Genomic DNA, 23,786 nt, shown 5'->3' with positions numbered 1-23,786 from the left:
GTACAAACAAAACACCAATAATGTAAACGCTTGGATTTTTTTTTTTTTTGAGGGGGTGCGGAAAGTTGTGCGACAGACACGGTGACGAAGCTGCGGAAGCGAATGCGTTGCCGCGGCGGCAAACAGCTGAGGAAAAGGCGCTGAGGAGGAGGAGCCCGCGGCCTTCGGGAACGGCGGGACAGGCCGGGAGGCGGCGGCGTCGGTGCCCGGGGAGGCAACGCGGGGCAGCGGCCCTCGGTGCCCGCGGCGGGAGACTCCGGGGAGGCAGCGGTGGGGAGCGCGGCCCCTCCCGGCAGTGCCGTGCCGGGGTCGGCCTTCGCCGGGCAGGGACTCCCGCCAGCGGTCCCGCAGCCGAGCTCTTCTGCAGTGAGGTGGAGATCAAAGGAGCCGGGCTTCACCTTCCGAGGCCGGGTTAGGTGCTTACGAGAGGGATAACTTAAGGCAATGGCTCACCCTGCAAGTCTTTCTACATCCTGCAGGCTCGGGGTTTGTCTAACAGGAGTAATTACAAATACTGAAAGAGACGCTCATTAAATTATTTTTAGGGTAGTATCCACCATGCTTCTGTCCCATCACGGACTACTCTTTCGTTTGTGGCCCAGTATTGCTTATTTAAAATGGAGTTCAGGTGCTTTTCTGCAGGTAGTGAAGGTGCAAGGAAAGAGAGAACGTATTAGAGGAAGAAAAGGTAGATTTGTGAACTGTTGTTTAAAAGCAAGCAGAATATTTCATGTGTTGCCATGTCTGAAGATGCTTTATTGGAAGAGGACATTTGGGAGTACAAATCTATTAGGAAGCAAAAGCATCAGAGTAATTCAGAGAGCATCTCTACACCTGTGCAGAAAGTAGGTGATGGCAAGTGCAGGCCAAAAAGAAAGAAAAATGGAAATAAAAAAAAATCTGTAGAAAAACCTGATGATCTTCAGAAAAGCGAGCAGAAATCAAGGCCAAATCCAGATGTAGATCCATGTAAAGATGACAGCAGTGTGCTCTCCCAGGAGAGCGTGAGTAGCCTGACGGAGCAGAGCTCACAAAATGCAAAGCCTGTTCATGATGGATATTGCCCGAGCTGCCAGATGCCTTTCTCTTTGCTATTGGTCCAGACACCTCGGTGGCACGTTGCTGAATGTTTGGATACTCCAGGATCCACTCAAAAAGGTATGAATAGGGTAAGAAAGAAGCTTTCAGAGAAGAGTTAAAGACTGCTCACATAGCGTTGCTACAAACTTTGATCTTCATATTTAGTTCAAAATCAGAGATGGTAGTTGGTGTGATTTTTAGAATGTTATCACTGATTATTTGTCAGTATTTTTTTCATATGAATATTTTCAGTTCTTTGTGAAGAATGTGGAAATTGGCATGAAAATCTCATATCAGAATCCAATCTCGAAACATTGTAGAATAGCAATAAAGACTCACAGTTGTTTATCAAGCTCCAGTTTTAGTAGTTTATTGAAGGAACTGAAGGTGTATATTTACCTTTTTAAAATAATGGAACCTATTTCAATGACTAAGTTAACCCCCCTTCAATTAAGAGGCTGTGTTTGACACCAAATTTATTTCTCTTTAGGTATAAATTTTATTATTGTGTATCTCTGTTGCTGTGCAACTTCTCCAGTTGTGTATGGACAGTTGGAAGCTGAAATCAGTCTGTTAGGCTAATTTATTTGAAATGTTAGTCCTGATTCATTATGCTTTAGAAATTTTTATACAGAATTATACATGAACGTTTCTGTATCGTAAAAAAACGCAGATTTGTTTTGAGTTCTGTACAAGAGGAATAAAACTGACTCATTCCAATTGCTAGTTTCATGTGGGGAAATACCATGTCTGAATAGATCCAGGTGTCCCACTTATGTTCTTAATGCACCTCATAACTTTTGAAAAGAGGAAAGCATACAGTCAGGAGACTCAAGTAAAGGTTGTTTTAGGTAACACGGTCACTTTGCTTTTCATCTTTGCAACTTTCATTGAAATTTCTTCTTCGGAACAGTAAAATGTGAGCCTTTTAATCCCGATTTTGGCAGGACTTCTAGTTTAAGGCAAATGTGCTAACATCTCATTTCCATCTCTTACTTCTATAATTAACAGATTAAAAATCCTGTTTGATTGATACATTCGCCTTAAATCATCAAAAGTTAGGCTGGCAAACTCTCAGCAAAAAAGGCTTAGGGAACAGATGCAGCTTTTTTGCTGGCACCTGAATTGTGAATACTTTTTTCACATCAGTGAATATATGACCTATGTATTGTGTTTGTGGGGTTTGTTTGACTTGTTTTTTGTTTGGTTTTTGTGTGTGTTTGTTTTGGTTTTAATTTAATATGTAACCCAGCAGACAATTTGAAATGGACTTTCAGGTTGATTCAGAATCGAGATTTGGTTTGTTTTGAAACCCATCTACTGGCCTTTTCTGGTGCTGCTGATTTGAACTCATTGTTTGAATGTGAGACAGTTCTAAACAAGAAGCCAAATGATTACATTGGCACAGCATTGCAGCAGGGTTAAGTACTCTTGTTAGAGGACTGTATTAATTCAGGTATAGTGCTGTGTTAGCAGCAGCTGTTTTGGTTTAGGTTGGACCATTCTCATTTCTAGCTAGCTCAGGGCAGGAGGTCTTGGCAGCTTGAAAACTAGTTTTTGCTTGTGCCATCTGTCCTCCACTATCTGCACTTATAAGAAAAAGCTTCTAAATCGTGTGTCATGTGAAAATTTTATTTTAATAATTATGCCAACTGTATTTGCAAATATATTAACATTACTTTTCCGTTTTACTGTTTTCATAGAGTGTCCTGATGGGTTACTGTGCAATTCCACTATCCCATCCCACTACAAGCGCTATAGCCATTTTCTACTTGCAGCAAGCAGAGCAGGAGATTATCTTGGAGACTCTTCAGCAAGCACTTTGGAAGAGCAGATGATATATTCTACTGCTGTAAAGCCCATCTGTTCCCCAAGTCATGCAGAAATTTCACAGAATGAGAAACCATCTAATAATGTAAAAAATGTCACAAGTGATGCCTCTTTGTTGATGGTACAGAGTTCACCACAAATGAAGTCTCTAAATATAATCAGTAAAAGTACTTCCTCTTTTGCAGATATTCAAAAGTCTGAACAGACAGGTCAGCTTACACAAACCACAGATAATAGTTGTAAGTTTGAATTTTATGACTTTGCAGCCTCTCAAGAAAGTGGAACAGAAGAGCTTTGTAGTCAGAAAGATACAAGTCAGCCAAGTCTACTACAGTCAAAAGCTGACTTCAGTGATTGTGAAATTTCCTATTCTCCACTGAGTACTTTTGAGGAAAGTGAAGAGGAAAGTGAGGAAGAGAAGAAGAAAGTAAAAATATCACAAAATAAATTATTTGAAGTCCAGAACATTGAAGAGGAAGAATCTAATTCTGTGGTGTTTAAAACACCTGATGAACTTTTCTTAAACCAGAAGCCTCAGTATGAGCTCACCAAAATGGGAAACTTCGTCACTAAAAAAACCTCCTGTGAGGAAGTGAATACAATGAACCATCTAGATCACAGTGTGAAGACTGTTTCTCAGCATCTCATGAACAGCAAGTTTTGTAATTCATCATGTGTAGATCATCAGCAAGAGGCACTACCCAGTGGATCCTTTTTTCCTCTTAATTGTGAGGATGTTGAACAGCTGGAATTCATTTCCTCTGCTGCTAAAGCAGGAAACACAGAGACAGAAGATACTGGTGCTATGGATTCTGCATACATGAGTTTTGCTGAGACCTCATCAGTGCTAGTCAGAGGAGGTGTTGGGTCTCCTCTGACACAGAAAAGTAATGTTTTGAGGGACCCAAGTAACACTTTAACTAATGCAGATAAAATGATTGCCAACGCAGTCGAAAAAACATCTCATCAGGAGAGTTTGCAGTCAGTACTGCAGAAAGAAGGAAATCTTAATACAGCTGCTGTGTGCTTTCCCAGCCCCACCTCTAAAACAGGGTCATCTCTTTCTTTAGCAAGTATAAATGCCAAGTCCGGTTCTGCAAAAGAACTTAAACAAATGGACATTGGTGTTTTCTTTGGGTTAAAACCCAAAATAAAAGAGGAAAGCAAAGGAGAGACTCGTTTGAGTCAGGGAAATCAGATACCAAGCTCAGTAACTCCCAATGGAAAGAGGCCCAGAGAGGGAAAAAGGAAAGCTGAAGGATCTGTGGAAGATGTAGGAGCAGTTACAGAAAGTTCAAGTGCAAATGGAGCCTGTGCAAATGTAAGTTCTGGTGGCCAACGAAGGTGGAGAAAAAAGGTAAAAGAATTACCTGTTGCAGGTGAAGGAACAGGAAAAAAACACTGCCCATTCTACAAGAAAATACCAGGTAAGAGAGAAAACTCTTGGTTTTTGTAAAGGTTAACAAATTTTGGTGTGAGTTGTATTTTTTTCCTAATTTTAGGCTTCAGTATTCTTCACTCTTCATGATTTAGAGTGCAGCTCATAATGAATTCTTGCCCCTATCTAAGCTGAGAAAATCTTGTGTAGATGCAGATATTCAGAAGAAGGCCAGCGATGGCTTAATTAGTGAAGTACAGTGAAATAGTTATCTCAGGAAAATGATTTCAAGGACTGACTTTTGCATGTTTTTAACATAGTAAAAAACATAAGTAGTATTGAAAGATGGATCTCCTTTCTTAAATAATTTTGAATATATCCCTTGTTAATATTGATTCCTAATTCCTGTATTTAATATTTTATGTTGCTTCAGTTGTGCCTGAAAAGAGAGCTGTCAATAGCAATTTTTTCCTTACACTAAGCTTGAGTTTAGTTTTATATTTGAAATTCATGAGTATTAGAAATATGACACACTACAACTGTGAAAACAAATGAGAACCAAGCAGAAGAGTTTAACTAAGGAAACAGCCAAGAATTTCTCAGAATCTCATAAAGCAATCACATAAAACACAGGATGATGGATCAGTGGCTTAGAAAGCTTCAAATCCTCTCAGTTCTCTTTACCAGTTTTTATGGGTTCCATGGGCTTGGAGAATTTTCCACATACAATAAATTTGAAGAGCAGACTGCTGTGCCCACAATGCAATTTTAAAGTTGCTTTGTTATTATCTATATTTTCTTTATTCTGATTTTTGTCACTATATCTGAATTATATTTGACTGTATTTTCTGTGTTACTAATGATATGTATTTGTCCCTATGGCCTACTAGAATTTAGCATCCATGAAATTTTCAATCTGTTTCCTCTCAGACACTTGGGGTTTTTTTGGTTTGTGATTTTTAATTAGCTATGGGTTTGGTTTTGGTTGGTTTGTTTGTTTTTTTTTTTTTAAATTGCAAATACTTGAAGTTCTAGCTTCAAGTAAGTAAAACTTCTTCTGGTTCTTATAGAAGATGTGGGAAATTAGTGTAACACAAAAAAATACCTTAGTGCTACCAGATGAATTAGTTTTCTGCACTATTTGGTGGTTTTAGAAAGTATAACCCAGTGTGAAAGGACCATTTGTCAGTAAGTTTGCCTTTTTAAAAAAATCACGTTTGCAGAGAAAGGGACTATCTTCTATACAGCTGTTCTTGTGCAACATCTTTATACAAACAGCACCTCACTGAAAGCATACAAGGGCAAATCGGTCCCATTTGATCTCAGCAGATACATTGAAAGACCCCCAGATTGCTTTCTCATTAATCGACATGGTAGCATATTTGAAGAGAAATATCAAGTGTAGAATAATTGAGAAATTGAAGTTTGATCACAAAGTGCATTTTGTTAAGCTGTAGTTACCTGTTTTGTGTTATGACGTTGATACTGGTTTTTAATCTACATGAACTTTCAAAAATACCAGCTGAATGCAGATAAATGTGTTTTATTTGCTTAATTAGTTGTCCTGTGTATGCAATAGCAGCTGAACAGCAGATGTTTGGGAGACCTATGGAAGTATTTGTTCGTGGACACTTTGCTAAGCTTTTATTTTAATAAGTGAAAATGCTTTTTGTGACTGTTTACTGATACAGAAACCATGTGCATCTTTAAATGGCTCCTTCAAGTGTGTGGAGTTTAACTGTATTCCCTCTTAATTTGGAAGAAAGAAAAAAGAACAAAAGGAACTTCTAATTAGAAACTAGTTCTGAACTATGCGTGTTTACTGACTCACTTCTCTTCCCGTTTTGCTGTAGGAACGGGTTTTACAGTTGACGCCTTCCAGTATGGAGAAATTGAAGGCTGCACGGCTTATTTCCTTACTCATTTTCACTCTGATCACTATTGTGGGCTAACAAAAAACTTCACATTTCCAATCTACTGTAATAAGGTAAGGCCTTTCAAGATTACTAGAGGTTATCAAATCCATATGCAACTGCAATCACTTTTATACTGATGAAAGTAAATGGGAGATCAGAGGGTCAGTTGTTGGGTCAATTAGGCACAGTGGATGTGAATAGGAGAATCTGGATTTCCCTTCTAAGAAATTCTTACCCTGATTTGACTGATAAGAAGAAGATTAGTGAAACTTCCCTGTCTAAATAGCATGAAAAAATTCATGTTTAAAAGGATCTCTAGAGGCCATATGGTCTCATCTCCTGCACAATGTTGGTCCAACTTCAAAGTTAGATCAGACTGCAGAGAGCGTGATTTGGTCAAATTTTGAAAATAGGACAGATTCCACTATGTCTCCTTGCAACCTGTTGCAGCGCTTACCCACTCTGAAATATTTTCATAATATACAATTGAAATATCCATTTTTGCAACTTGTTCTTTGTGTGTGCATCACGGAGAGGAATGTCTCCATCTTCTCTATAACTCTATTCAGATGATGGAAGTCTGAATTTAGATTCCACTGAAGCCATCTTTTCTCCTCATTCAGTAAATGGAGTTATTTTAGCTGGGTCCTGTGTGTTCTGTGCTTCAGGTTGCTGCTACCATTAGCTATCATATGTCCAAACCACACTTCTTTACTCGTAACATGGTAGGGCACCTTGCCTAATCAACCTATCCAGAACCTCTATCAAAAATCTCTTTCTGATTTACTCTGGAAGTCTCCTGGAAAGCTTGTGTCCTGTGTTGTCCTTCCAGTAGGTGTTGGCCTGACTGCAGTTCTGTGTGCTAAGATGCAGGGCCTACGACCTGGAAATTTCCTCAGTTGTTTAAAGAAGGCTTCACACACCTCCTCTTATTGACTTGGCAGTCTGTAACAGATGTTATTCCAGGGGGAGTTCCAGTTTGCCTCCTCTCTGATTCCAATCCATAAACTGTTGACAGGCTTCTAAAAGTTTTCTTTTTTAAAACAGCTTTTTTTCAGTTTGCTTTTTGAGGCTTGAAATGCTACTGAAAGGCATGATTATACCCAGGATCTCATAGTTTCTCTCTAAGCCAGACAGTCTGGCTTTGAGAGCCTTTTTTCTAAAATAAACAAAGGCTTTTTTTAGATTTTGTTCCTATTCCATATTAAATCCTTTCCCTGTTACAGATTACTGGCAACCTGGTGAAGACCAAACTTCGAGTGAAAGAGGAGTACATCCATGTGCTGCCGATGGACACAGAGTGCATAGTCAATGGGATCAGGGTGTTGTTGCTCGATGCCAATCAGTATGTATCATTACGTTTGTTGCGAAATATTTGTATGTACAGAATATTGAAGATAACTAGCTCTACAGATACAGATTATGTTCTCATGATTTTTAGGTTTCACTGGATCTGAGAAAAGGATGAAAATACTTCACATTCCTGAGTTGGCTTAGTAACATGCATTTTCACTTCAGAAGTGAATTAGGCATGTGTGAGCCTAATTTCTTGCAAGTAGTTAGATTTGAAATAAGGGAGTTCTTTTTTTATAATTTTTGATAATTTTAGCTTATTTTTGTTTGTTGTTGTAATGAGTAAATTGTGTTAACCATCGACAGCTTGATAATTTTTAAGCTTGTTGAAAGATTGAATGATTTTTCTAGTGGTCTGAACACTTTAGTTTTTGGTGTCTAGTTGGGAACAACTTCGATTTGACTATCAAATGTGTTAGGTGTCTGTAACTGCAACTGAAGATAGTGAAATCATCAGCTAAAGAAAAATGTGCTTTGCATCCCGGGAGAGACAAAACCCAGCCAACCATTTTGCAAATTGAATTTTAAAGAAAAGCCTGTTGAAATGTGCAACAAGACTTCTGCTGGATTCAGTAAGAAAGGGTGAGATTTTTGTCCCATGTTACACTGGCACTGTGTGGTAATGCTGGATTTAAATTTGAGTAACACCTGACTTCCATGCCTGTGCTCTTGCCATTCTGCCTCTTGGTGCCTTATTTGGCTGTGGGCTAGAGGACAAGTCCTTTCCCTGAAGTATATATTGAAATGCAGCACTGTGTCACAGCTGGTTTGAATATTACTTATCTTAAGATTTGTTTATAGTTGGAGAGATAAGATTCCATGAAGTCCTTTGAGAACCCTTTCTGGGAATGAAGGAAGCCTTGTTGCTTATGTAATTTGGCCACTTCTTATTTTTCCTGTTTGTCTCTATGATCCTCTGCTTCAATTTAAAAGGCATATAAACCTTAGGTACTAAGTTCAACTTTTTGGAGAGGTCGTTGTTTTAGCTCTAATTCATGCCAGCTTTTCCTCTTTTGAGATTTCATTTACCCTTTACAGATGATTCATGTCCAAAATAGTCCTGCTCTGGTTTTCCAGTCTGAGCACTTGCCCTTACGACAGCTTTGGCGAGGAACTGCAGAAGGTGCAATGGATTTGCTGTGGCCAATAAGAGAATTGTATTTATAACCAGGGAATTCTGGATGGAGGATAATGTTTAAAATCTGCAAATAAAATTTAAAAGGAAATGCTTCAGTAAGTCCTGCAGGAATGAAGATGCATCTGCAGTAACACAATTCTGTTTCTCCTGAATAGGAATGCTGCTTCTCTTTGGTATGCTGTTTCCTCTTTAAATCAAGTAATAGAACCTCTGAGATTGCAGCTGAGTGAGCATCTTTGTCATGCCTAGAAGACTGAGCATCCCAAAGAGCCCTTAATGCTTGATTACTTTACTGGTGGTGTGATTTCCCCCCACGCCCTCCATCTCAACTGAGAACTTAAGTCTAGATTTTCTATGGCCATAAGGTTGGCTTTAGAATTCCTTTAGAAATTGGGGATTTCTAGCTAAATTAGGCTGCATAGTAGCTGTGATTTTAAAAAGCTGTTCTGTGCATCTTCCTGCTACTGAAGGGTGGCATATCTCATAAGGCAGCTTATCAGTGTAGAGAACTAACAAAATTTGGGTGGGCTTTTTCTTTGTTCCAGTTGTCCAGGGTCAACAATGATCCTTTTCTATCTACCCAGTGGAACAGTTATTCTGCACACAGGAGACTTCAGGGCAGATCCTTCTATGGAGCGCTACCCTGCTTTGGTTGGTCAACAAGTCCACACCCTTTACCTCGATACCACGTAAGTTATGTTTAACTTTTTTTTTTTTGTTTAATATATAACCCTCTTTTCAGTGTAGTAAAACTTTATATGAGCCAAATAAATGTAAGTATAAATGACACTACTGTTTTAACAATTGTTAGCTCTGTTTAGTCTTCTATAAAAACAGATATGTATTGAAAGTCCATGTATGTCTAACTTGTTCACTTGCTATGCTGTTACATGAGAGAGAACAAAAGTGGGTAGTGGAAGAGATGTTAAGGTATTTGCTGAGATGGGTTTATTTTTTATAAGTGGTATTAAATTCTGGGTGTCAAATTGATGCATTGTGTTCAGCTCTGAAACAAAAGTTTCATGGAACACTGGTCTTATGTGGATTCAACTGTTATGAAAAGGAGTGCAGAGGAATTCAAAGAGTGAAAGAATGCCAAATGCTTAAGTCAGTTGTCCAGGTTTTCATTAGACCTTTCTCTGACTCATGTATATAAAGTTATTTTTCTGTGTATGATGACTAATGCCCAGCTGCAGCCTTTTATTTCTGTTCCATATGTTTCTGCAAATGAATTATACATTATGTTATGCTTTGTATGCATGACTAAAAATAGACATAAGGATGTAATTAGTATGTGATACAAATATCTAGCTTGAAAGAGCACTCAGTATTTATAGAGAAAAAATGCAGAACTGAGTGTCAGTGTTATACAAGTTAATAGCTGTAGGGAAAAGATGGATATATTCAATGTAAACTTTACTGCAACAATTTTTTTCTGGGTACCTCAGTGATTTCTAAGAAATAGATTGCAAGTAGACTGAAATAACAGGGAAGGATTACATCTTTTTCATTACTTTGTTATTCCATGCATGCAGTTTTGAGGGCCTTGATAAATTCAGATGTCTTCCGTCTTGTGTAATGAAGTGTGTGTCTTGTTTCCATGCCCTAGATACTGTAGTCCGGAATACACTTTTCCTTCTCAACAAGAGGTTATCCAGTTTGCTGTCAATACTGCCTTTGAAACAGTTACTTTAAACCCACGTACTCTAGTTGTCTGTGGCACATATTCCATTGGAAAAGAGAAAGTTTTTTTAGGTATGTAAAAAAAAGTGTACTGGATAAAATAACTAAATAAATATCCAAATTGCTGTTAAAAGATCTTTTTCTTGGAGATAGAAAGAGTTGCTTAGTCTTGATGGTCAAGTGTTGTGTAAATAAGTTACATATATATGGTAATTCTATTGCTACTTTTTTAGTTTTCTAATCAATAAGTTTTAACTTTCTGAAAGACACGTTTTTCTGCCATGTTTACAACCCCCGGACATACAGAAGGCAAATTTGGTTACTAAATGAATGGACCTATTTAATTGATTGTGGTAAGAAAATTGCTGATGACAATTAAAAAAAACATAAATGAGGTCTTAATGACATTTGTGTTAATATTTTGCTGTTGTTAAGAAACAGCGAAGTGATATAGTTATTCTTAAACTTGTATTTTCCTAACAGTTTTTCCTTCCAGTTTTATATTACATATTTTCCTAAATATTTATATTAATCCGTTTTAATGAAATCAGTTTTAACAAGGCATTCCCAAAACCAGAACACATCTTTTCTTAGTTAATGAAAATCTTGTGTGCTATGCTTCACCTGATTACTGCATTAGGAATCAACATGATTTCCCAAATGCCAACTCTAGAGCAGGCAGTTGCTTACCGTTTGGGCTTTTGTGTGTATTTAGTCATCAATACAAAATTTACTTTCACTGAAATTTAGTCTGTCTTTAAACATGAGCTGTTTGTTGCATGTTCCAAAAGATGCACATTTCTGGTTTCTTTGAAACCAGTACCAGTTGGGCTCAGTAACATTCTATGAAAGAAATATGACTTGGAACTTATCAATGTACTTCTGCTCTCTTTCTTTTTCCAATTGTCGTATACAGTTGTGGTGCTAAAATGTAGGAGCCGGGCTTTTTTAACAGCAATTACGGGTTTCTCTTTTCAATTTTAGAATATGAAAACTGTATCATATGTAAGATTGTTTTTTTTCATAGTAAAAATGAACCAGCACAGAAATTAGGAAAATCTCCAAAACAAGCAAAAAATTAACTCTTGAAATTTTCTTTATCTTATTTCTTCCCAATTAATCTTAAAGCAATTGCTGAAGTTCTGGGTTCAAAAGCAAGTATGTCCCGCGATAAGTACAAAACGCTGCAGTGCTTGGAGTCAGCAGCTGTTAGTTCCCTCATCAGTGTGGACTGGGGTGGTACTTTGCTTCATGTTCTTCCCATGATGCAAATTAATTTTAAGGTAAGTTCAGAAAATAAAGTCTGTTGATTAACCTGCTGGTTGATGTTACTCTTGTGCTCTTGCAACCAGTGTTGTGTTTGGTGCTTTTTAACCTCTTGTCACATGGTATTTATTTAGTAAAGTTTTGACGTGTAGCAACACACAGAAAATGAAATGCAATTAAACATGAATAACTGTCTCCAAACGTGATGCACAGAAAGTGTAATTTCACTTCAATGCGATGCTTGTACAAGATAAGACGAGGTTTGTTCAAAGGCTTGCTCTTTGCGGGCCTTTTTGAAGTAGATTTATGTAATGACTGCAGGATCTGTCCTGTTAGCAATTAATATGTCATGACATGGAGTTCCTGTTTCCAGCCAGTCTTTTATCTGGTATGATGTAGTTAAAAACGAACAAGATTTTTTTGCCTGTGAGTCTCTCTGTTTTGAGGCAGCACATGAACATGGGCAACTTCCAGTTTGGTGTTTGATAAAAGAGCAATAGGGTTGTCCATGCTCTTCTCTGTTCAGTTTTCATGTATTTATAATCATATTTTCACCTTTTAAAAGAATATTGTCCTTCTGATTATTTACAGGGGGGTAAGGATACTTGAAAATCAGTGGAAACACACACATAAAAAAATACACACATTGAGTGAGTGAAGGACACACCTCATATATACACATGCTTCAGTTTTTCCACACACAGTCTAACGTTGGTAGCAAAAGAAGTAAACCAATTTATTTTAAGGCATTGTTTTGTCTAAGTTGACTTCAAATGCACATTTCAGCTGAGATTTGAGACAAGAGGCTTTTGTTGTTGAGAGTTTTTGTGGGAATTTCTTAGTTAGGAAAGGTGACTAATTCCTGGGCAAAAAGAAAGTTTTTCTAAAGAGACTTGAAAATACAGAATGGCATTAAGGCAAAGCAGCAGGCTCTAGATTAAAGGTAACCTGAAAGGAAAACAGTGGTTGCTTATGCCTTATGGACTTGGATTCATTTATTGTTTTGCTTCAGGCCTGCTGTGCCATCTCAAGCAAATCCTTGAGAGCAGGACGGTATTTAGCTGCAGGACCGGTCAAGCTCAGAATTGACCTAAAAAGGAGAAAAAGAGGCTTTACAATTTGGGTGGGAGCTGCAGGAGATGGAGCTTAATATCTTAGTGTTTTAGTGTTGTTCTATAATCTCTTCCATGGTGGGCAGAAAATGAGTAATGGAAATGTGTATGGATTTATTTTTAATGTGTTGTGTTGTCTTAAGCAGTAACATATTTTAGTTTCTTCTGCAGATTTTTGGGTTGCTACATGATTTTGCTGTCATGCGTACGGCGTGCTCACATAGCTGGATGTTCAGGCAGAGGGTGTGGTTATACAATGAGGATGGCGAGACAGCCTTACTTCTCAGAGAAAGGCAGTTATATCATGTGCAGAGTCTCACCTCAGAGAACAGGAGGTTCTAGACGAATCTGCAGCGTACCAGAAGCGACGTCTGGACCCTGGAAAGGGCCAGGAAAAATTAAAGACTCCATGGTCCAGTGATCGAGAGTCCTAGTGAAAGAGTCATGGCCCTTTGTACTTGGGCTTTGACTTCATGCGTGAAGTTATTGGAATGTGCTCTCGTGTTGTCATCAGTAATTTTGTGTCCATCTAAGCTGGGCCTGCTAAACATCCTGTGATGCCATTAGCTGTGTGAATGCCCAGGTGGCATTTAGTATCAGTTAAATGTGGAGAATGTTAAATGCTTAAAGATGAGGTCATGTTTATTTATGTTACTTCTGCTCCAGCAGCATCTGTAAACATGATCTTAGAAAAGATGATGTTTTTAAGAATAAATTATCTGATTACTTGTAATCTTTCTCTAGTTAAATAACGATGAATTATACTGTCCTGTTTTCACAGACCGTGATGTCATCATCCCCAGTTGCGTGGTTTTGTTTTGTGTAGGATTATACAGGTTTTGTCCCAAGTTACTGGCTCATTACTGGGAAAGACAGAGTTTTAATGATCCTCATCACTAAATGCTAATGCCTTCATTATCTTCTGAGTCTCTTCTACCTCTTCTGTTTTATTTGATCCCCAGCCCTATTCAAAAACACAATCCTGCTTTTTAATTTGGGTTAATTTCCTGCTTGTACAGTTTCAGCTATGAGCCTACAAATCCATGAAATCCTTATGGGAGTGTTTTCAGTCAAAACTTCACATTCAGTCCTTATTTAGTAAATTGAGTACATCTGTGATCTTGTCCATCAGTTGCCTTTTTAGTAGAATGCAAATAGCCAAATCCTGATGGTATATTATAGTTATCTCCCAGAAGCCCCAGCTTTATACCCTTTTTTTCCCCCTTATGCTTTTTACCAATAGAGTAAATGAAACCTGTCTGTGTTCCAGGCTTGATAGTTTTAAGAACTGTATGCATGATTCTTCTGCCTTTTATTATTGAAAAACTTTGCTGTTTCTAGATAAAGAATGAAAAAGCTGCATAAGGTACATGGGTTTACCACAACTGAAGCCTTATTTGCAGTAACTATTGATAAAACTGTGCCCAAGCAAAGCTCTCATGTTTCCATAGCTGACTGCTCCGAAGACAACCTGTATGCCACATCTTCCCTTTCTACCCCATGTAGAAAGGAAACAAGGTCATGGTTTTGAGATGCTCCTGCATATATTTCCTTGTTAACAGACTTTCTGCTGTGATCAGGGTCTCTTTTTTTTCCTGATCATTGAGTCTCCAGATTGCTTGAAAACATTATGGGTTGTTTGGGTTTTTTTTTTTATAACATTGGTGTTTTTTTGACTGCTTATTCAGGAATTTTAGAAGTATTTTTGCAGTCTTCATATTGTGAATATATTTTCCTTGTGATGGCATTGTCCAACTGTTTAATTGCAGTTTTGAGGCCATCTGAAATCTGCTTTTCTCCATGTTGATTTTCAGGAATAATATCAAGCATGTTTTTTCATTTTGGAGTCAGCTGTTTTATTATTTGTGAACAACTAGCTTAGCTGTTCATGTATGATTTATAGACAAACACTGTATTGATTCAGCAGGGAGCGTCATTCACCTAAAAGTCACAGGCGCTTAGAAAAGTACAGAAACCTCTCTGTCTTTCCCTGTTACCAGAGTTTAAAGACTATTGTTGGTACCTTCTACCTAGAACTGAAGCAAACAAAAATGAATAGTGACCATAATAGTGTTAAATCCACCATGAAAAACAGGTGGATCAGTGAATGGTTTCTTGACAGATTGACTTTTTTTTTTTGTAAACCTGCAGCATCCTTGCAATATGTGCTTATACCTGAGATTTTTACTTGGCCAGAAACTCGGTGACAACGTATGGTGCATTTATCTTTTCTGTGTGAGCCATCTGTGTCAAGATATTTGTATTTCTATACAAATGCAGCCACAGTGAGGGAAACTGTGCTTTCTTGCCTGAATGTTTCCATCACCTTTTATCTTTGTTTATTTGAATATTGAATTCTGAGCAGTTTTCTATCACTGCATCAGGAATTGTGTCACTGCCCCAAACATCTGTTGAAGAAACAAGTTCATATTTGAGAAAAAAAGCATGTCTTTTCTGCTTTATAAATTCATATAGGTAGTCTCGATCTGTAGTTAGAATGAAAGTAGTCCCATTGGTAATATTGAATACCTGGCCAGGTATCACCAGACGTATGTATTTTTTATCTAGGCCTTATGACAGACCAATACTTGAGTGTTTGGCTAAGATGTGTGTAGTTCGAAGAGTTAAACTAGAAAGAATAAGCCATAGGGGATCAGAAGCAGCAAAAATACAGTGGCAGAGGAATAAGTTTTTTGTGTTGTTGGATTGTGTGGGGTTCTTTTTGTTCATTTGGGTTCTTTTGTTCATTTGTTCATTTTCCAATGTAGGGCTCTGGCTTTCTTGAGTTTGTTTATTAGGAGTTGATACCAAACTGAGATTACATGCTCAGATGGATGTTCTGGGTATTTTTAATGGATTGACATCTACATACATTTTAAAAAATATGATTTTTATATGTGTCATTTTACTTATTAAAATATTTATAAAAATAAACTGTGGATTGCTGCAATCTTGCAAGTATACTTGATATTGATGTGGTGCTTCACTGCTGTACTTGAATTTACTCATTATGAGGATTGCTGTGTGTACTGATGAGTAGCTGTTCATGAATAAGCCAAATGAGTTTAAGTTGTGTTAGGGCTGATTGTAAATTAACTGTTTAACTATGTTTGAGTCTTCTCTTATCTTAAGGAATCTGTCCTGCTGACTTGAGCAACACTGTAGATAACAGGCTGTTGTGGTGATTGAAAGAGGTCAATCTAGCAATGAAATATCCTTTTAATTTTAAAAGGATGAAGGTTTAGAACAGTGTTCGCTAAAGAAATAAAAGAATAAATTGGAATGTGGATTTGTTATAAATAAGCACAGTAGTAACTTGTTTCGCGGAAAGAGGCCATCTTTTCTAAAATGCATGCGTGGTTCTTTTGCAACAAACAGTTTTTTGTAACAATCAAAAATTGAGGCTCCTGCCACTTGAATATGCAGTGGGAGATGTCCAGAGAACTGGGCTCTCAGGTCTGTGCACGTCTGCTCTGCTGCTCAGCTCACTACTGGCCCGTACTCGCATTGAGGTGAGGTTTTCAGAACTGCTTATGATCGAAATGCACAAATAATTTCTGATGAGATCGAAATTACATCCTTAATGTGGATGTTTCACACTTGATATGTAACAATTTGAAAGCAGATTAGCGTTGGTTAATATAGTAATCATTGTATTTGAAGTACTGTATTTAGATTTAATTGAAACAAGGGGAGAAAATATATTAATTACTACCTTAAGCTACGTTAATCTTCCTAAACTGAAGTGTGAAGGAGAATTAGACCACTACGGCTGCATCTTTAATCTACTGAGGACGGAAGATTAGCAGTGTATTAAGAGCCATGGCAGCTGGCCATACTGCCCGTTGCTGAGTGGAGCGTGTGTTGTGGTAGTGGTTTTTTGTTCTTTTATGTACCTAGTTTGATGGATTTTGTATTTTGCTACTGGGCATTATGCTGAAGGTGCTACTAAGTGTGACAGTGTCACAGGCAGTTTTCTGCTTCCCTGCTTAATAATTTTCAAGTGTCTGACAAGTTGGTTAGTGTTCTATCACAGCATATCTATCCCCATCTCCTCACTTTTTCAATATCAGCCCTTATTTTGTATTTTTCTTCCTGCAGTTGATATAAAGTTTATGATTTTGAGTTCTATAGTCTTGCAGGGCTTTCAAATCGACAATGTGCCTGGAAGCTTTTATACAGAACACGTGAAAATGATTTTCTAATTTTGATTTGAAATAATACTGACTTCACTTTATCCAGGAATAGGATTGTACATTCCTTATGCTTCCCTCTCATATTTTTCCGATCCTAGGTAAAACAACATTGAAGGCTAACTTAGCCAACATGGAAACTTTTTCAAGCTAACTTTTTTTTTTTTAGAGTAAAGAAATAAGAGGTGGTTTCCTGCCTATAACAAATGGGGACGTGGTAAAACATGGTTTGGTGCTCAGAGCAATACTCAACTCATGTACTGGATCGCTGTGAGATTTTGGGTAGTTTGCTTAATTAACCCTGAGCACTTCTGGACATAAGCAGATCTCAGGATCGCAGTGGCACTTTGCGTTAACCAGATGATTTTGCACTGAAGTCAGATTTCACCATCTTGTATCGCCATTTGGCTGCAAGAGTGCTGACTTCTCACTCAGAGGAGGAAATCAATGACTTGGAGAGCAAGTTCTGTAAGAAGATGGGATTATGCCTTATGTGTTCTGATCTGTAATGCATAGCTATTAATATGTGCTTATTCAGGTGAAGCAATTGAGATGCTAAAGTACATGGTGCTCTGCAAATGGTAATATTTAGCATTAATTATATATAATTATATAGTTATCATTAATATATTAATATATATAACATATAAATATTATATATTAATTATATATTTATCATTAATAGTTTCAAAGGCAGGTGGCACTTAAAATAAAAAGAGTTAATATCAAAACCTTAAAATAAAATTTAGTCTGAGGTCTCTCCATTATGAAATCTCCAACCTTTAGACTTATATTTAATGGGCTTAAGTATATGCTATATTCTTTTCACAGAGTTTGCAAGATCACTTGTATAAGTTTTCTGAGAATTTTGATCAAGTTCTGGCTTTCAAACCTACTGGATGGACCTACTCTGATTCATGCCTTTCTCTGGTGGATATCAAACCTCAGACAAGAGGAAGGATCACTATATATGGTATAAGTGTGGTAAAGATTCAGTGCATTTGATTTTGTGTGGATCCTTTTCATAATTGTATTCTGCAAACTCCTACTGTTCTTTGTAACCAATGCTTTTTCTGATAAATCATTGAGAAGCTGAACAGATGGTCTCTCCATGAGAGGTCTGGGAGCTGAGTAGTTGAGAACACTGCGGATTATTACATACATTTTGCTCCTGTCCTCCTTGTGCAAATAAAGGCTTTTATCTGACACAGGTAGAGACTTCAGTGAAGTCTTGGCCCAGCTGATGCGGTGACAGCGCAGCTCCAGAGCCAAGACTTTGTTCCATACTTTACTCATTTGTGAGAAACTGTAGGTCTTCCTCTCAGTTCTTATCGGTGGGTGGAGTTGAATCTCTTGTCATTCATTTAACCAAATCCTCGGTGTCACTCAGTTTGCACTGATGAATTACTTGGTAACTTAATGCAGGGTAATTTTCCATAAGAAAAATCTGGAGTTTCATTTTACCTCAGCTATAAACTTTAGATCTCAAATATGAATTTTAAAAAAGTATTATCTAAAGTATTTCTTAGCTGGAATGCTTACAAAACTGTTTTGGCAAGAAACTAAGTAGCCTAACAGATTGCTGTTGTTTGTTTCATTTCAGGGATTCCTTACAGTGAACACAGCAGTTACCTGGAAATGAAGCGTTTTGTTCAATGGTTGAAGCCACAGAAAATCATCCCCACTGTAAATGTCGGTGACTGGAGAGCCAGAAGCTCGATGGAGAAGCATTTTAGAGACTGGATGATTGAGGGCAACAGGCATAAATAAATATAAGGAAGAATGTATATTTCAAAGGAGGTAGATTGGAGTGAGAACTGTGAGTTCCTGTGAGTTTTATTTAACTCTATTTTCCACGGAGCTTCCTTTAGGGAGAACTAAGCTGCCGTTTTCCTGAGAAAGCTGAATTTTTTAAAAAATGCACCTTGCTTGCTCATATACCTACTACTTATTTTTTCCATAACTTAGTAACTTCTTTGCAAATATCTATTTCAGGTTATTTTTATTTTACTCCTTTTTCCCCATTCTTAGTTTTCCTCAGCTTATGGAGATGCTCAGATGTATAATGCTGGGAAAGAAAACACTTCCAGGTTACTCATTTCTGAAAAGAAGTTAATTGTAAGAAGTGAGACAATACCAACCTTATGTCACATGCTATCGATTCAGGCTTCAGAGAAGCTCGTTTCATGAGGCAGAACTGGCTGCAGTTTAAATCATGTAAGCAAAATTTACTTGACTCAAGCTCTTGCTGCCTATGTACTTTGGAAAATGATTTTTATAAAAGGCATTGCTACCTACATTCCACTTCAGATTTTTAGGTTTGTTTTTTGGAAGTTTTGTGGGGTTTGTTTGTTTGGTTTGTGGGGGTTTTTTTTTGTGTATGTGTTGGTTGTTTTTTTAATAAAGAATGTACATGATGTACATGAAGCCTGTGTGTTCTTTCTGAGCAAAATACTTTATTTTCCAATACTGTAGTTGCTGATCTGAGAAACCTGTCTGTGGGATCTTTGGTGACTGTTCTATATATGTTGGTTGTGTAAGATTGTTCCTGTGTCTGGTATTGCAAATTCTCAGCACGTGGTCAAAGCACAGAAGCGGTTCCTCTCTCTGTAGTCTCCTTCAATGCATTTGGGTTTGCAGGCTTGTTACTTGAATTCTGGAAAAACAAGAAAGGCAAATATTAGTACTGGCAGCAGAAAGGTAAATTTCATTTTGCATTTTTTCCCCTTGAATCCTACCAGATTATCAGTGCTGTATTTCTGATACTGAAGTATATGGCAGGACACACTAGTATTTTGAGCACTAAAATAAAATGCTTTCCAAATTTCCAGGACTTACAGAAGTTGCATCATGTGTAAAGAATCACTCCCCAGCCCGCCAGAATAGCTTGTCTGAAAAGCTTCGGTGCAATTTTTTGTTGGTAAAGCATTTATTTAATGTATAAACAGATCCTTGTAGGTGACAAGGTCTGTAATGTGAAGTCACTTGGTTTTATTTCTCTATTTTGTGAGAAATAGCTATGTGAAAGTCTGGGAAGTAGTTCTTATATTGATTCATAATTATTTCAGTACATTAGTACATTCACTGAAATATGGCATTGTTAAATGCTTCTGTTTAAGCAAAGGAATTTGATATTTATTTACTTTTTTTAATTTTAGATATTGCATTATTCTAGCTCAATACTGCAAGAACTGATAACTGTCTTGGATTGGTGTGCTCATTCTTAGGATTCCACTCCTTTTTGGAGCAGGTGTGTGAAAATGCGTCTTTTACAGCCCTTCCAAACACCAGACCTGAATTAATGCCTTGTACAAGAGAGCAAATTTGGGCATTCTGTTGGGCAAGTAAATGCTTCTAGTAGCTGCATCGTTCAGGAATTAAACGTGTTTTTTTGGCCTGTGAAGTCTTATTCCTGACTAATTTTGCACCAAGTAAGAGGGGCTGGAGTAAGTACCCTAAAGTCAAAATCTAAATCACAGCTCTGACATCTTCTTGCTTCCATAGTTGCTGTTTTCAAGACCGAGTATTCCTGATGAGAACGTATGTGGGCTCTCAGCGTGCTGGTGCTGTTACAGGTTTGTGATGCCGTGAGTTCACCTGCATGCCAGTGACAACCAGAATAATCGGCTTTCGGTGCAGCTGGGAGGTGTGAGACACCTGCTGCCTCTGTGGCTCTTTGCTTCCTGCCGTTAGTTTCGACTCTGTTGCCCAGAATGAAGGACTTATTTATAATTTTTTTCTAAAAGCAAACTTACTTCTGAAACGAACCACCAAAATGATGTATCTTGGAAGATGTTGACATTGGCATCTGCTGGGCTGATCCAGTTAATCCTGCCGTGATTCGGAACAGATAGTGGCAGGCTTATGTCAGAGCAGAATGACCTTGTGCTGGGTTCCTCTTTGTCCATATGTGCTAGGGTGTGTTTCCCATTGCCCACTCCATTGTAGGTATTCCTGCATTGATCTGCTGGTTGCTTTCATTTCTCCTTCTTTTTGGTTTGTATTTGCCCTTCTACCAGCTATTTTTTGTGGATAGACTTGAATTCTGCAGCATTTCATCCACCTTCTTGTAGGAGATCTCCACGTTACCCAATTACTTGGACTTCTTTGTATGGAAAAACATCTTTTTGGAATCAAAACTCAGGAAGAAATTACTGGTTTTGTTCTTATAGTAACGAAAGATGGCTAACAGGCTTCGATTGCTTAGATTGCCCAGGAGGACATAAAGGGATTTCCACATCTGCTTGTAACTAAACAAGAAGACCTTTTCTCTTGTGTAGGTTGTTCCAAGGGATGACTGGCTGATCACAGCAGGTTCAGTCTGTTGGGAGCACAGACCTGTGATAAACCTGATTTCAGCCTTATTGCACAGGTGTCATTAATTAGCACTTAGGGAGCAGCTCCACGTTTTGCAATGAGTGAATGTTTTTTTCAGTTTTCTGGCTGTGTTGGCATTAAAGATGCATGAGCGGAAGCATTAGTTATTTTGGTTCAGAGTGGTGGCTCTGACTACAGCAAAGGTCCTGCTTCTTCAGAGTCAGTAGATGGGGATTTTTGGTCTCTTGTGCTATAGAAAGACTAGACTAGGGTCCCCTGGACAGTGGGGTGGATGAGCCGGTCTGTGTCCTTCACATCAAGTGAGTGTCACTGACACAAATAATACCAGGTTTTACTAAAGTGAGATGGGCCAGTGAACATCCCAGAGGCTCTTCCAGTTCGCTGGTGCTGACAGACTCGGGGCAGAGGGCAAAGCAAACCAAAGGGCCAGCCGTAACACTCGCTTGATCAGCGCCCAGAATGGTTTTCAAAGCCAACCGCTCTAGAGAATCACTTTGTATTTCCCATCAGGACTCCTGCTCTGATTACATATCGCCCCCATAGGCAGATAAATGAGCTAAAAGCAACACTGTTTGCGCGGGGCAGAGGGAAGCAGCTCGCCGCTGGGCTGGCTGGGATAGATGAAAGCAGCTACATGCTCCCGGGGCCCGTGGTCATCCCTGAGGAGGCTTCTGGGAAGGCAAAGATGAAAATATCGCAAAACAAAACTATACAGACAATTAAAGGCAACTTCAAGGTGCCAGGTATCTTTTTCAACCGTGATGTGAAATAGCAACTGATGATAGTAACTGGGAGTGGAGAAAGGAACTGAGGTTTCTTTGGGATGGTTAAAGCGTTTCTCTTATCTGATCAAGCCTGTTTACTCACATGTACTTAGTAAAGGCTATTAAGATAAATCACAGTTTAAGTTTGTTTTTTAAGATAACATGACTTAAGATCTGTCCTTCAGGCAATTAGGGATTGATTTTTACTGAGACTGTGTTTTGAATCTGAAGGGTGCTTAGGGAGGTTACACGTGAGACTTGTTACCATCTCAGGATAAAGATGCAGTTATTGCCTTGATGTGTTTTCTGTGTGTTTTGAATAACTTTTGGTGAATTTTCTTTGGTAGGAGATAAAAAGCAGGTGAGTTCTGAGAACAAGAGAATGCAGCCTAAACTTCCCCATCCTCCCTTAGCTACAGAAAAGCAGCTGCTGCTCATTGCAGAAATGAAACAACTAAGAGCATCTTTCAAGGGTCGGGCACAGGCTGCTTTATGTCCTTAGTATTTCTAGTGAAATGATCTAATTTGAAATTGTATTCAATATCTGCTGTGTTTGCAAAACTCTCAGTATTGTTAAAACATACAATGTTAGTATTTTGGGGGAAATACAACAGGGATCCTTGAAAGTTTGTCCGTACAAATATTTGGAATTGGAGCTCTTAAGTTTCACGTGTTGGTTCAGATTATAAATGTGCATACTGAATTGAATGCTCTCCCCAGAAGTGCATAGAAAAGCCAGAAGGAACTTACAGCATTCGAACAGGAATGGAAAAGGGACAGGATGGGCTGTTTGTAGGTAAGGACAGCACAGAAGAGCTCGCTGCCTGCCCGCCGAGTCCGGCCCAGCCCCTGGCTGCCTCCTCTCCTTCCCCTCTCTGCTCTGAACCTTTACCCACTGCTGTGCAGTGGCACCTTGTTATCGCATCCCCAGCAAATACTTTGGCAGGGAAGAGGCTTTTCCACTCTGTCACATCTGCCGTGGTATCTCAGAGCCGATAGTGACATGTTTGTGCCAGTTTCCAATAAGTACTTATATAAACCAAACGGTTCTTAAAACCTCTAAGCTTTTGCGTTTGGCATTTGAATTTAACTTTCTTTCTGCATGCTGTGTTGGTTGTTAAGGATGGAAGAGGGGAAAAAATTCACCATCTTGGGGGAAAAAGATAGCAGCAGTGCACCCGAGGAAAAGGTGACGCAAGGACACGAATGCCAACAAGGGTGACTTTGGAGCTGAGTTCAGCAAGATCAAAGCCGCCCGTGAGGTTCTGCATGTACCAGCTCCAGCTGCTCCCACCCCTCCAGGCCACCCACCGCCTTCCTCCATGCAGAGACAGTGATTGCAGTGAACTCTTGTGGGAAGCAACGTTCATGTTTTCTGATCCCTCCAGTCATTTGTCAGCTCCTAGCAGCGACCTCCCCAAAGGCAGCACTGCCAGCAGCAGGATCTAACCCACTTTTCAGCTCCTGTTTTGGAGCAGAGATGAGCTGAGGCATTTATCCCAGCAGGATCGCCTCAATCAGAGAAAGACATGCTGGATTTCACTTGTTACTGCGGTTGTGTTATTTGCTTGGCTCTCTGCCCTGCTCCTGGTTACACCTACAGCTGTAGCAGGGGAGGTAATGCTAAAATTACTTTTTTGTACTGCTACCCAGTGACCATCTGAGGAGCTGAGCTCTGTGGCACAGCAGGAGCTGGGTTTTCTCCTGTACCTTCATGGTCACTCACAGCACAGCT

At 38.7% G+C, this 23,786-nt stretch overlaps 1 protein-coding gene across 4 annotated transcripts; it reads left to right on the top strand.

The window, feature by feature from the left end:
• Positions 1-61: 61 nt before the first annotated feature.
• Positions 62-19,467, top strand: DCLRE1A (DNA cross-link repair 1A). Of its 4 annotated transcripts, XM_080347654.1 has the most exons (10): positions 62-1,158; positions 2,784-4,337; positions 6,142-6,275; positions 7,431-7,549; positions 9,241-9,384; positions 10,305-10,450; positions 11,507-11,661; positions 17,781-17,922; positions 18,553-18,768; positions 18,981-19,467. In XM_080347654.1, exons 1-9 carry the CDS (start codon positions 741-743, stop codon positions 18,717-18,719), a joined length of 2,979 nt encoding a protein of 992 aa, XP_080203780.1. In that variant the 5' UTR covers positions 62-740; the 3' UTR covers positions 18,720-18,768; positions 18,981-19,467. The 4 variants fall into 4 exon arrangements, with proteins under 4 accessions (XP_080203780.1, XP_080203779.1, XP_080203781.1 ...); XM_080347653.1 differs by having other exon boundaries at positions 18,553-19,467; XM_080347655.1 differs by lacking the exon at positions 18,981-19,467 and having other exon boundaries at positions 17,758-17,922; positions 18,553-18,724.
• The last annotated feature ends 4,319 nt before the right edge of the window (positions 19,468-23,786 follow it).

The sequence above is a fragment of the Nesoenas mayeri genome (assembly GCF_963082525.1).
Source record: "Nesoenas mayeri genome assembly, chromosome: 7".
NCBI lineage: Eukaryota > Metazoa > Chordata > Aves > Columbiformes > Columbidae > Nesoenas > Nesoenas mayeri.
The sequence above is the reverse complement of the archived record's forward strand: the minus strand, read 5'-3'. Positions and strand labels throughout refer to the sequence as shown.

Bases quoted from the DNA above. Each gene is read 5' to 3' on its own strand.
- DCLRE1A (XM_080347654.1), top strand. From the start codon at position 741: ATGTCTGAAGATGCTTTATTGGAAGAGGACATTTGGGAGTACAAATCT. The intron at 4,338-6,141 runs GTAAGAGAGAAA...GTTTTGCTGTAG, and splicing joins ATTCTACAAGAAAATACCAG to GAACGGGTTTTACAGTTGAC. The intron at 17,923-18,552 runs GTATAAGTGTGG...GTTTCATTTCAG, and splicing joins AGGAAGGATCACTATATATG to GGATTCCTTACAGTGAACAC.